We start from the raw sequence: 12,508 nt of genomic DNA on the forward strand, positions 1-12,508 counted from the left end.
GAGAGAGAGAGAGCGAGAGACTAACATCAAAGATGGGTGTGGTGGGGGAAGAGAGCACCTGTGCAACGTTCGATTCTATCACAAATAGTAAGTCAAACCTAGAACCAAAAAATGAACATAAAAAATAAAAGACAACAAGCGGGGAGCACAGAACTGAACCTAGCTACCCCTGTGCCGATATTTTAACACTTACCGCTGTCAGAGAGTTGAAGTAAAAGTAGCGTCTGCTCCATTGTTTTGATGTGAAATGCCTGTTTCACCTCCTCGCTGAAGAGTGTCAAGGAACACTATTTTACGTGACCTCATTCGAATGAAGGAACTTTAGGAATAGAAATAAAAATGGAAAAATATTTCAATAAAGACACAAATCATGATTCATGAACTATCTATTGCTAGTATACACCTTGGTTTTGTTGTTGTTGTTGTAATTGTTTTGTTTTGCTTTTTTTTTCCATGCGCGAACACAATGTGATAATGTGTTTCCCTGATGCTCTTGGATTTTTGATTATATACAAGGCAGCTGTAATAGAATGTTGGTAACAGGAACATGATTCAAGTATGTGGCATGTCTGGAATCTGGAATCCGGAACGATACGTTGCAGGAACCTTTGCAGATTATCGTCGCAACGGGTGATGGGAGCACATGGCTTGATTAGTCTATGAATTTATTTATTTTTGTTTTAAGCTCAAATTGTCCTCATCTATATTTACTTTATATTAGTTCACTTGTCTATAAATAAATAAATAAATAAATAAATAAATAAATAAAAATAAAATAAAATAAACCAATATTGAAGAAAACTTTATATTCTGCTCCAACTGACACAGTTGTTCTCGAGTTGTTCTCCAAGATGTACTGGTTCAGCACTGTGTCTCCCTAGCAGGGTGGGCTGGGGGTGGGGGTGGAGGGTCTACTGCTCCAACGGACACCCCAAGTTAAGCTCAAAGATGTCCTGTTGCAGCGCTGCATCTCACTAACCAGGTGGGGGTTGGGGAGGGGGTGGGGGGTAATTTACTCATGTGTGTGTGTGTGTGAATGTGTGTGTGTTATACGTTATTACTTCTTCTTTGAGTTCATTGCACTCTGAAATTCTTGGACGGTTTGTGTTGATTTCCTTTATGTATATATACACGCGCGCGCGCGCGCGCGTGTGTGTGTGTGTGTGTGTGTGTGTGTGTGTGTGTGTGTGTGTGTGTGTGTGTGTGTGTGTGTGTGTGTGTGTGTGGATCGAGAGGGGTAAAGCAGAAGAGAAGGATATTGGAAGGGGTAAAGTGGGAAGTTAAAGGGGGTTGGGGAGGGTTGAGCGGAGGGTGGTGTGGGGTAGATGGGAGGAGTATTAAGATAGGCTGGGGTAGGACAGGGTGAAGGTAGTGGTAGAAGAGAGGATAGGAGAGTTTGGGTAGGGGTAGGATTAGGTAATCCCAAAGGAGTACACAACAAGGGGCACCTGAACACAACACCCTACACCTCCCTTCTACCCCCAGCCCCCCAACACCTCCCCCCCCCCCTCGGCCCCCGACCCACTTTACCTGTCTTTACAACACTCACCCTTCTCAATCCCCTATAATGCCCCCTCCCCACTCGTACTCTCAAACCCACTATCCCACCTTTCCAAGAATAAATCATTATGCTATGATTACCAAAGTTTGTTGTTAAGTTGTTAGAAACAACAACACAAAATTGAGTGATAACTTTCCTTGGAAATTACTGCCCTTTGCTTGTTGCAAGCAAGAATGAGTTTCACGTATCTTAATGCTAATATTCAACGATAAACTGACTCATATATGTCCCTCTCCACCCCACCCTCCGTCAGTTTTTCTCTGTTCAATTTGTGAGGGCAATATCCTATTGCCTATACCCTTCTGTCTTTCTCTGTCCATCCAATTCATCATCAAAGTCACAATGTATTATATGTGTAGTCTTGAAAACAGCTTCCTATCACTCACATAATTGAACGAATCTGCCTGCCTGTCTGTTTGTCTGCCTGTTTGTCTCCATGTCTCTCTCTCTGCCTTTTCCTTCTCTCCCTTCTAATGGGCAAGGGCAGCATGTAGAAATCTGCATAGGCTAACGTTTACTCCTAATTGTTTAAAAGTGTGTGTGTGTGTGTGTGTGTGTGTGTGTGTGTGTGTGTGTGTGTGTGTGTCCCCAGAGTCTCTGTGTTACGCTCCCTCACGGCCTGTCTGACGAAAACGATTCGATTGAGACTCAGTGAAGCCAGGGAACAGGTTCACACTGCAGCACTGCATGAAACGCACTGACAGAGCTGAGTTGTACAGGAGGCAGACAGAGACAAAAAGTAGACAGTAATGCACAGTGAGGGACACAACACATTTTAATATACTCAGTACAACACCGAAAGAAAGAAAAGAGGTCGGAAAGTAGAGCTTGAATGAGTTTAACTCTGAGACTGAAATCATAAAATGGTATAGTTTATTCAAGTAGGCCATATATATGTATGTATGTATGTATGTATGTGTGCATATATGTGTGCATCTCTCTCTCTCTCTCTCTCTCTCTCTCTCTATATATATATATATATATATAATTATATATATATATATGTGTGTGTATGTGTGTGTGTGTATGAAGGGGGTTGTTGTTGTGGTAGATTTTCCTTCCCTGCAGCAATGGAATGACCAGAACTGTATAATTTTTTTGTCATATATAATTATGAGTTCATCGCGAATGCAACACATTGTGGTAAAAACACACAGATGCTGTATGGATAGTCGAGCTTCAGCCAGTTGGGTTGCCCTTTTCAGTCTGCAGTGAAGTAGAAATCGTAAAAAGCGCCCCCAGACTAATCAGCAACCCACATTGGAAATGATGTTTTGGATGCTGGAAAGAATCTGCGCTGGATAATCAAGAATGCTCACGGAAATGGCTCTGTCTTCGGATCGAATGCGATTCAAGGATAAAATTATAGCAAATATCGCCAAAGCCATCAAAGGAGTAAGTAGACTTTGTTGAGAATAATTGTGTGATGTTTCTCACGCAAGATGAGTGAAGTGTCCTATGATCTCACATGACATATGACTAAATCGTCTGCTGTCAGTGTCATTACCAACAGCTGACATAATCGGTTCTGCTTACTGCACATTTTATTCAACCAGATGAAGGCATCATAGTGATTAAAGCATTCCATTGTTTTTATAATCTAGGAAGTGTTTTATGTTTGGAGGATAAAAACAAAGCCCCTTACTCATACTAGTTTCAGTTTCGTGGTATGTTTTATCCCCAAACAAATTGTTAAAAATAAAATAAATAAATAAATAAATAAAAAGCCTCAGAAAATAAGATTAGTTATGGCATTGGTGTTTGCACTCTGGGATAGCAATTTTGTGTTCATGTCATGATTCCTTTTGACATTTATTTTCCTTTGGAACCACGATATAGGCACTAGAAATTCTGTCAGGAAAGAATTAAGTTTCACATAGTGTATATTGCTCAAGTCGAAATTGATGAGAACCAAACTCGAATAGGCACTTATTACAATGTACAAAATAAATTTGTGACCTTTGTTTTTTAAAAGCAACCTGGCTGCAACCAGGGCTATATAATTCAAAGCGTTCCACCCTCCCATCCTCACCTTTCTACTGTCCTATTACGCACCCATTCCCCCCCCCCCCACCCCCCATCTCTCCCATCCCTCACACACACACCCAGTGACTCAAAGTCACATTCACATCTGACAGGTCCATAGGTACAGAGGCCAGAGTTCATGAATAGAGAACTGAAATTGAATCCAACCAAAATTTATGTATTAAATGCTGAGTGATTTAGTGAGTCTGTTCTGGCACTCCTACCCCAGTAAAAGCACAAAAAAAGTTAGCATAATGGTTGATAATACTTTGACTGATCAAGAAGAATATGTATATTATTCAGACTCACATACACTATTTCTGTCTGAATCAGGACACAGTGTGTACAGCCAGATAACCTTTTTCTCAAATGTTAAATCTACAAAGACAGCATTATCAATGATTTTTTTCCCCCAGAATTATGCTTTTGATTTAGTAAAGCAATTTTTAAATGCTTATTCAAGAACCAGTTGTAAAAAAATGAAATTAATTTTATGTTAACAGTAAAAAACAAAAACAAAAATACAAACAAAAACAAAAACCTAACAACAACAAAAAACTGATTTGAATTAAAAAACAACAACAGAGCATAGTTGTTCAGTAAAAATAGGGGTCTCTGGTCCCATTTTGGGACACGTTTTGGGACATTATTTCCCAACTGCTGTCATTTTGCATCATGTTTTTCATACATAATTTAGCCTTTTTGGTGTGCTTCCTTGTCTTTTTCCCTTATGTTCAACATTATCAGTTTATCTTGATTAACTTTTGTTTTTTTTTTAATTTCTCATAGATTATTACTCATCAAGATCAATGTGGGGATCTATAATTAGCTTCATTTATATGTACAAGTATATAGTGGTGGTGGACATTGATAAGCCGACATGGTGACTGGATTGATACTGATGACATGTAACGGGCATGATGATAAAGTTTATGAGTAAATTCATAGTAACTGTTTAGCTCAAACAGTCTAGACATGTGTTGTTCCGTGATATCATGAACTTTCATTGATATGATAACAAAAACTTTGATACATGTCTAACTGATGGCACAATATTGCGTAGTAAACATCATGAACTTTCATTGATATGATAACAAAAATTTGATACACGTCTAACTGATGGCACAATATTGCGTAGTAAACATTGATACTGTACCATTATTCATTATGTTGATAATAACCTGTTGTGCAATTTATTATATATTTGATTTGGTAAATCTTTTATTTTCCATTTATGTTCATAAATTTATCTTAGCTGTATAAATTCATCTGCCCAGTAACCCATGTAATTCTTTCTTGTGTGTAATAATAACTAATATTACAAATAATAATACTGTAGTGTAATGGTAGTGCTGTAGTCACTCTCCTTCTTCTCTTCAGTCCATGATCATCACCCTGACCATATTATATTATTGTCAAATTGTGCATGCTGGATATATTGTTTCATCCATTTCCCATGATATGCTGACATTAGTTATGAGGATACATGCATATTTGATCTTCTGTGTGTGTGTGTGTGTGTGTGTGTGTGTGTGTGTGTGTGTGTGTGCATGAAGGGGATTAACTCATAAAGGCTTAGGTTTACTGTTTAGGTACATATATATATATATAATATACATGTTGACCTTTGAGATAAGAGAATGTTATCTTCACACTTCACCCATGAAATGCTGATCAATACTAGGATTTAATCCAACATAATCAAATGGAAAGTCCAGCATTATAAATATTCAACTCAGCCATTGCGCAGGTCATTGTGATCATATCATTTTATCATATCCTGTTCTCAGCACTTGACTCATACGACTTGGCTATGAAGCATAGGAGTTCAAAAAGGTGATAACTGATACTATATGATTGACCAGTCATTGCTAAGCAGGGAGATTGCAAATGATACTCATACTGCACCTTTCCCTGCCTTTTCTAGTTCTTTTTCATGAACATGTGTGTAAATTGTCCCTTCTACTTCAGGAGTGCAGGTTTGGTTCAGTACCCTATGGGTGTCACACACACAGACAAACACACACACACACACACACACACACACACACACACAGATGCACACACGCACACACTTAATGACTTATGCATGTACACACACACACACACACACACACACACACACACACAGATGCATATACATGCGCGCACATGTGCACGCACACACACACACACACATGCACACACACACACACACACACACACACACACACACACACACACACACACATTCATTTCTATAGATTAACACACTCACCCATCCCTAAAAAAGTAAATTCCAGTCTTCCTGCCTGCACACACAAATACATGTATGCATGTTGTATACACACACATCATTACAGGTTATATAAAGCACAGCCTGTAACCACTACACAAGGGTCAGTGCAGAACAATTGCGCAGGTTTCAGAGAAGGACATGTAAGGTCATCAGAGTCTCCATCATCATCACCATCGTCATCATCATCACCCATCACTGACCGTGTGTGTGTGTGACTCCGTGTGTATGTGTCTGTGACAGTGTGCGTGCGTGCGTGCGTGCGTGCATGCGTGCGTGTGTGTGTGTGTGTGTGCATTTGCATGCTGGTATCAGTGTGGGTGTATACGGGCCTTTTCTTGTTCCTGTTTTATTTCTATCATATGCGTGAGAGCTGTGTATCTTTCACTTTACTATACTTTATTGTATTTACTTTTTTGGTCCTTATTTTCATTCCATGATATAAAATCCATCCATGTTAATGCTTTACAGTATCCTAGGGTAGGCTGTTAGAACATAATCAGCGCTTTGGGGTTATGTGAAAATCAGGCATCTGCTCCTTTAAAAAAAAAAAAAAAAAAAAAAAAATCAGATGTGGTGTTGCGTATATAATATATATGATATATATGGATCAGTCCACATGTTTTGGTATCTTCTTGAAACTGAAAATCTGAAATGGTTAAAAAAAAGAAAAAAAAGAAAGAAAAAAAAGGACCATTAAAAAAGATAACAAACAAACAAACAGAATAAAATGTCAAATGAAGTTATCACTTGGTCCACAATGTAATATATGAAAAAATAATAATGATGATAACTCTGAAAAAGGTAACAATCAAACAAACATAATAAAAATTCAAATGAAGTTATCAGTGGATTCACAGTCACTATGTTGATTTCATAACCTGAATGTGGGACAAGTGTCAGAAAAAAGATACTGTGATAAAATGGAATAGGCAATAAGTGGTGTGGGGAAATCCGTATTAGTGGTAGACCACATGCAAGCCTGCATGTTTCCTGTGATGTAGAACTAGAAGCCAGCAAGGATGGTTTTCCAAGTTGAGTTGGGCAATAGATTTCTTGCTATTGCCACTTTTTGGTAGATGAATTCATGTGTGTCTAAGTTACTCAAGTGACAATACTGAATAAGTAGTATGTGTGTGTGAGAGAGACTTGAAAGAGTTTGTAAATATATCCTTTTGTAGACAACCACGCAAAGAGTATTAATGTATGCATGCACTCTGAGCTGGTTATTGGCTCTCTGTCTTATCTTTTCTGTGTCACACGTGCCCGTAAGCACACACACACACACACACACACACATGCACACGCACATGCACACACACACACATTGCTGTGTTCCACTGCAGTTCACAATACACTAGCGATGATGGCTTTGTGAAATGATTTAATGCATAGGTTTAGATGCTATTTGTTTTTGTTTTGAAAACGTGTCATTAAAAAAAACAACAATGTTATTTATTGATTAATTACATTTAGCGTTCTATTTTCTCTTTTTTTTTCTTTTTCTTTTTCAGATACAGGAGGCAGTGTTCTTTAAGAATCAGACCACAGCAGATGACAGTCCTTTGGTTCTGCGCAACAATGACCGCCAGTGTCACAAATTGTGTGAAAATCTTGACCATGTTTTTCTGCATGGGTAAGCACTGTTTGCTTTAAAAAAAAAAAAAAAAAAAATTATTATTATTATTATTATTATTTTTTTTTTTTACAATTACAGCAAAGGAGAATGGTGTGGATGTGGAAGTAGGAAAGAGAGCTTTGGAGAGATGCTGAGGTGAGACTGAGATATATATATATATATATATATATATATATATATAGACAGAGATATGATAGATGGGAGAGAAGGAGGAGGAAGAAGAAAAAAGAGAGGAGAGGGGCGGTTTTAGACTGAAACTGGTCAAAGTGAAACAGAAAATTTGAGTCTCATGTCTGTGATAATGATCTTTTAAATGATGTTTTCTGCATCATTATTCAGAACTAGTATAAAGTACTATATTCTGTAAATTTACAACATTTATGACTTATATTTATAGTACTGATACACTTTTGATGTTATTAATTGATAATAAAGGAGAGGCGCATGATCAGAGAGAGAATGGATGTGATTCAGCACAGACTGGGTGAAATAACGACGACTCTTTTATTGTTTTGCAGACTCCGTCAGCATTCCCATGGATACTGGAAGGTTGTCACAGAGTACACTCACAAAAACGCTGTGCGAGAAATAAAGAATCTACGAAACGTCACAACAGATCTTGGCAGAGGTAACTTAATGTTCTGTATGTTTTTTGTTTTTTTTATCAGGGGTTGGCCTGACAGACCCTGGCTTAAAGTGTGTTTTGATTACACATACTTAACCAGTGACCCACAAGTGCAGACTCTGGCAGGGGTCTGATTCCTGTCCTGTGTTAGGCGTTGACCTTCTGAAGCAGTGTTTGCCCAGTGGTCAGGGTTCGAGTCCCCATGATGTAGTGTCCTGTTAGGAATTGCACTTCACTCCAGTTTTCTTTACTCCACCTGGGTGTGAACGAGTACCCGATGATGGTTGGGGAAGGTTGAAACGATGGAAGGAAAGGATTAGGATTTCCCATGCTGAGCCCTATACACTGGAGATGAATGTACTGCCCCCATGGCTGTAAAAGGCTGTGGGACCGTTAACCTTTAACCTGTTGTTGTTTCAGTTTCAGTTTCTCAAGGAAGCGTCACTGTGTTCGAACAAATCCACGAAACACCACATCTGTGTGGCAGATGCCTGACAGCAGTATAACCCAACGTGCTTGTCAGTCTGTTGAGTGCATGCTTGAAAGTGTGTGTGCCCTGTTGTAGTGTTAACTTTAAATGAATGCTTGAAATGTGTGCAGGTCGAGCATGGATTTTCATGGCTCTGAACGACTCCCTGTTGTAGTGTTTCCTTTAAATGAATACTTGTAATGTGTGCAGGTCGAGCATGGATTTTCATGGCCCTGAACGACTCCCTGTTGGAGAGCTATATTCGCTGCATCACGGAGAACACCAAGATGCTGAAGAAACACTACGCCAAAGATGCTCTGCTGTTGGACCAGCAGGTATGCCACAGTTTCAGTTTTTTAACCCCTAGGCTGCCTGTATTACGAGATAACTCGTCATCTCAAGCATGTATGCTTCGCTGCCACAATGATGAGACAACTCGTCATCAAAATATTCTGACTTTTCCCTGGTTTGCATTCAGTTTGTTGATGAAAATGCTGGTCGCTTTAGCTTGGGGAATCTTTCTAGATTCTATTCATAGCTAGAAACTCCATATACGTCATGAGGCAGTCCTTTATTTGAACGTTTTGGTTGGGTCACTGTCGCAGTGTTTTGCCTGGCTCCGTTCCTTGCTCACTCAACAAAATGTCGGACTGACGCCGTGCTCAAGACATGCAATTGTGGCGAACTAAATCAGCCTAGATTGCTTTCTTTAGCTGATGCTCAGAAAGAATTGAAGCATAAACTCGAAGGAGAAGACAGTGATGAACATTTAAAGGATGATTTGATAGAAAATAAAGGGAGCAATCAAGAGAGTGGCCAGGATATAGACTATCAGTGAGTGATGCCAGCTGTACAGCAGTACCAGACGACGTAAAGTGACTGAATTATTAGCAGGACACAGTGTGAGTGAATGTGGGACCAGTGTGTGTGTGTGTGTGTGTGTGTGAGGGCAGTGAGGGGGGGCATTTGTGTGTATGCATGTATGTGTATGGGAGTATGTGCGCAAAAAACAAATATGTGCCGTGACTCTCATGGGTAAGCACAATTGTTCTGCTATTTGTGAAGGTGTTGATACATGTAGACATGTTTTTTTTCCACAGCAAATGAGTGTGCTGCTGACACTGACATCAGGGCTGGAGTGTGCTGTCTTCCAGCTGGAATATGTGAGTGTCTTGTTTTTACCTTTCAGTTTTGGACTGTACTAAATTTTTTTTGGCTCTGTGTCAAAAACATTGATGCATTTATATACTGGAAATGCTGGCAGCCGACATTTAGATGTATTTATTTACTGGAAATGCCAACGGCAGTTAAACATATGAACAGGTTGTTTGTTCAGTGTTTTTGATAATTCGAAATAGCTCTGTTATAATTCTTTTTTTTAAAATATTGAATGTGTTGTAAATCAGTGTTGGCTTGAAATAAAGCGGTACAACTTGTAGAAAACTTGTGAAGAAGTGTAGATTAAAAAAAAAAAAAAAAAAACGAAAAAAAAAAGAGGGACCCTATTGGTGACAGGATTTGCTGTACCTGGATCTGACAGCCTACCCCCCTCACACACACACAGCCTCTGAGATAAAGGAGGAGGATGTTCTACTTGTAGAAAACTTGTGAAGAAGAGAAGATTATTTCAAACTGTGGATTGTTGACAGGACTTGCCGTACCTGGATCTGACAGCCTACCCCCCTCACACACACACAGCCTCTGAGATAGAGGAGGATGTTCTACTTGTAGAAAACTTGTGAAGAAGAGAAGATTATTTCAAACTGTGGATTGTTGACAGGACTTGCCGTACCTGGATCTGACAGCCTACCCCCCTCGCACACGCACAGCCTCTGAGATAGAGGAGGAGGAGGCGCCCAAGGGTGCTGCACGGAGTGTGGCTGCCTCGTCACGCCCCAGTGATGAGGTGGGATTGACAGGTTGCAGGTTGGATGGTAGGGGTGTGGAGAGGAGGGGGTAGGGAGGGAGGAGGGGGTAGGGAGGGAGTGTGGCTGCCTCGTCACGCCCTGGTGATGAGGTGGGATTGACAGGTTGCAGGTTGGATGGTAGGGGTGTGGAGAGGAGGGGTAGGGAGGAGGGGGGTGGGAGGGAGGAGGGGGTAGGGAGGAGGGAGAAAATGGAAAGAGGGAGACAGAGGGTGGATACTTTGTGACACTGGCATGTTAAATTATGACATTTTCAGCTGGACGGCCCCCTGAGGGGAAGACTTACTGACACCGTGGCACTTTAATGGCACTATTAGTCAATCAACCCTGAGGAGAGAGGAGCAACAGCACTATTAGTCACCAAACAACCCTGAGGGGAGAGGAGTCCGTGTGAGCTGTTGGTGCTGTGTACTGGTGTTGCTGCTGAACATCCAGAATTGTTACACAGAATGCAGAGTACTTTGTTATCTCAACAAGAGAAATTCATTTGTGGTGTGAAACACGTAAACAGCGCATGTCATACTGCTTATTGCTCCTGACTTCTGTTGTTTTTTGTTTTGTTTTTTTCTGTTTTTTCCTCACTTTAATTTGAGAGTGGTGGCTGATAGCCTGAAAAATAGAAGTGGTTTATGTCAGGAGTGGGTGTAGAGGTGTAGGGATGAGGGGGTTAGGGTGAGGAGGGAGGGGGGGGGGTTGGAGGGTTACTTGAGGATGACATGGATAATTACTGACTGACAAAGGGAAAGCTTGCTTTGGACAATTTTGATGTAGAGAAAAAAAACAACAGAAGCTTGGTTTTAGTTGATACAGAAATGTAGATTCTTATTTGAAATGCAGACAGAGTGGTATGAGAGAGAGAGAGAGAGTGTGAGAGAGAGAGAGAGTGTGTGTGTATGTGTGTGAGAGAGAGAGAGTGTGTGTGTGAGAGAGAGAGGGAGAGAGAGTGAAGATAGGAATGGGTTTTGAGATCAATTGCCCAGTTCTGCCAGCAACAAACAGAGAAGCAAACATATCACAGGGACACATGTCAAAATTTTAGTGGCAAGTGTTCTAGAAACTTACAAAATCTTTAAAAAAAAGAAAAAAAAAAGGTTAAATATGCAATGCAGTGCCCCCACCCCCCACCCCCCACCCCCTCAAAAAAAAAAAAAAAAAAAAGAAAGAAAGAAAAAGAAGAAAAGAAAAAGAAACAAAAACAGTAGCAAAACAAACAAAAAAGAAATTGAAAAAGAGTCCAGAAAGACGAGCAAACACCTGTGCAGACACACATTAACTCACTCCATGCCAAGAGTTTTTGCCCTTGCCAATCCCTGAAAACCCAGGGTTTGTATAGGATGGGGAAAAAATTGTAAAAAAAACAAATAAACACCCAGACAGTTGATATTTATTATATGTATGCAAGGAATGTTGTTCCATACGTGTGCAAAAAATCAAAGTATTTACTCACCATCTTGATGTTGATCGCGGTATCCATATTTTGTGTATTTTTTAGCATTTTTGCACCCATCAGAAAGGTACACCAACATGGTGGGGATATCCTCTGTGATGTGTAGAAAATATGGCCTATCCTACCACCGAACATAAAGAGCAGTAAGTTTACAGACCCATGATCTGGTCACTCTTCAGTGACATGGGTCCTCTACCTAGCTGCTGCATAAATGCGAGTTTGGCAGTGAAAGGGTTTTAACGGATGAATACATGATGCAAAAAATAACAGATAAGTACATGATGCAAAAACAAACGGTGTACCCTTTCTTGATCACCCCACACACATACACTAATCAGCAAGTAAAAGAAAAGCATTCAGGTAAGAAGTTCACCAGAAGATTGTATTGTATTATTCTTTTTGTCACAACAGATTTCTCTGTGTGAAACTTGGGCTGCTCTCCCCAGGGAGAGTGCGTCGCTGCGCTGAGAGAGCCGCACTTTTTTTTTTGTTGTATTCTTTTCTACCTACAAATTCATTTGTTTTCCTATTGAAGTGGATTT

The 12,508-nt window shown here is 40.0% G+C and overlaps 2 protein-coding genes across 2 annotated transcripts in view; one reads left to right on the plus strand and one right to left on the minus strand.

Moving 5' to 3' along the window:
- The window catches only part of LOC143287593 (uncharacterized), a 19,765-nt gene extending 19,381 nt beyond the window's left edge, over positions 1-384 (minus strand). The window contains exon 1 of the mRNA XM_076595702.1: positions 194-384. Coding sequence (XP_076451817.1) covers positions 194-233 — 40 coding nt within the window. The 5' untranslated portion in view covers positions 234-384. The remainder of the gene's footprint in view (positions 1-193) is intronic.
- Positions 385-2,804: 2,420 nt separating this feature from the next.
- The window catches only part of LOC143287170 (pleckstrin homology domain-containing family M member 2-like), a 31,087-nt gene continuing 21,383 nt past the window's right edge, over positions 2,805-12,508 (plus strand). The window contains exons 1-6 of the mRNA XM_076595114.1: positions 2,805-2,956; positions 7,376-7,497; positions 8,019-8,128; positions 8,805-8,929; positions 9,695-9,757; positions 10,375-10,500. Of these exons, the coding sequence (XP_076451229.1) occupies positions 2,873-2,956; positions 7,376-7,497; positions 8,019-8,128; positions 8,805-8,929; positions 9,695-9,757; positions 10,375-10,500 (630 nt within the window). The 5' untranslated portion in view covers positions 2,805-2,872. The remainder of the gene's footprint in view (positions 2,957-7,375; positions 7,498-8,018; positions 8,129-8,804; positions 8,930-9,694; positions 9,758-10,374; positions 10,501-12,508) is intronic.

The sequence above is a fragment of the Babylonia areolata genome, chromosome 11 (genome assembly GCF_041734735.1).
Source record: "Babylonia areolata isolate BAREFJ2019XMU chromosome 11, ASM4173473v1, whole genome shotgun sequence".
NCBI lineage: Eukaryota > Metazoa > Mollusca > Gastropoda > Neogastropoda > Buccinidae > Babylonia > Babylonia areolata.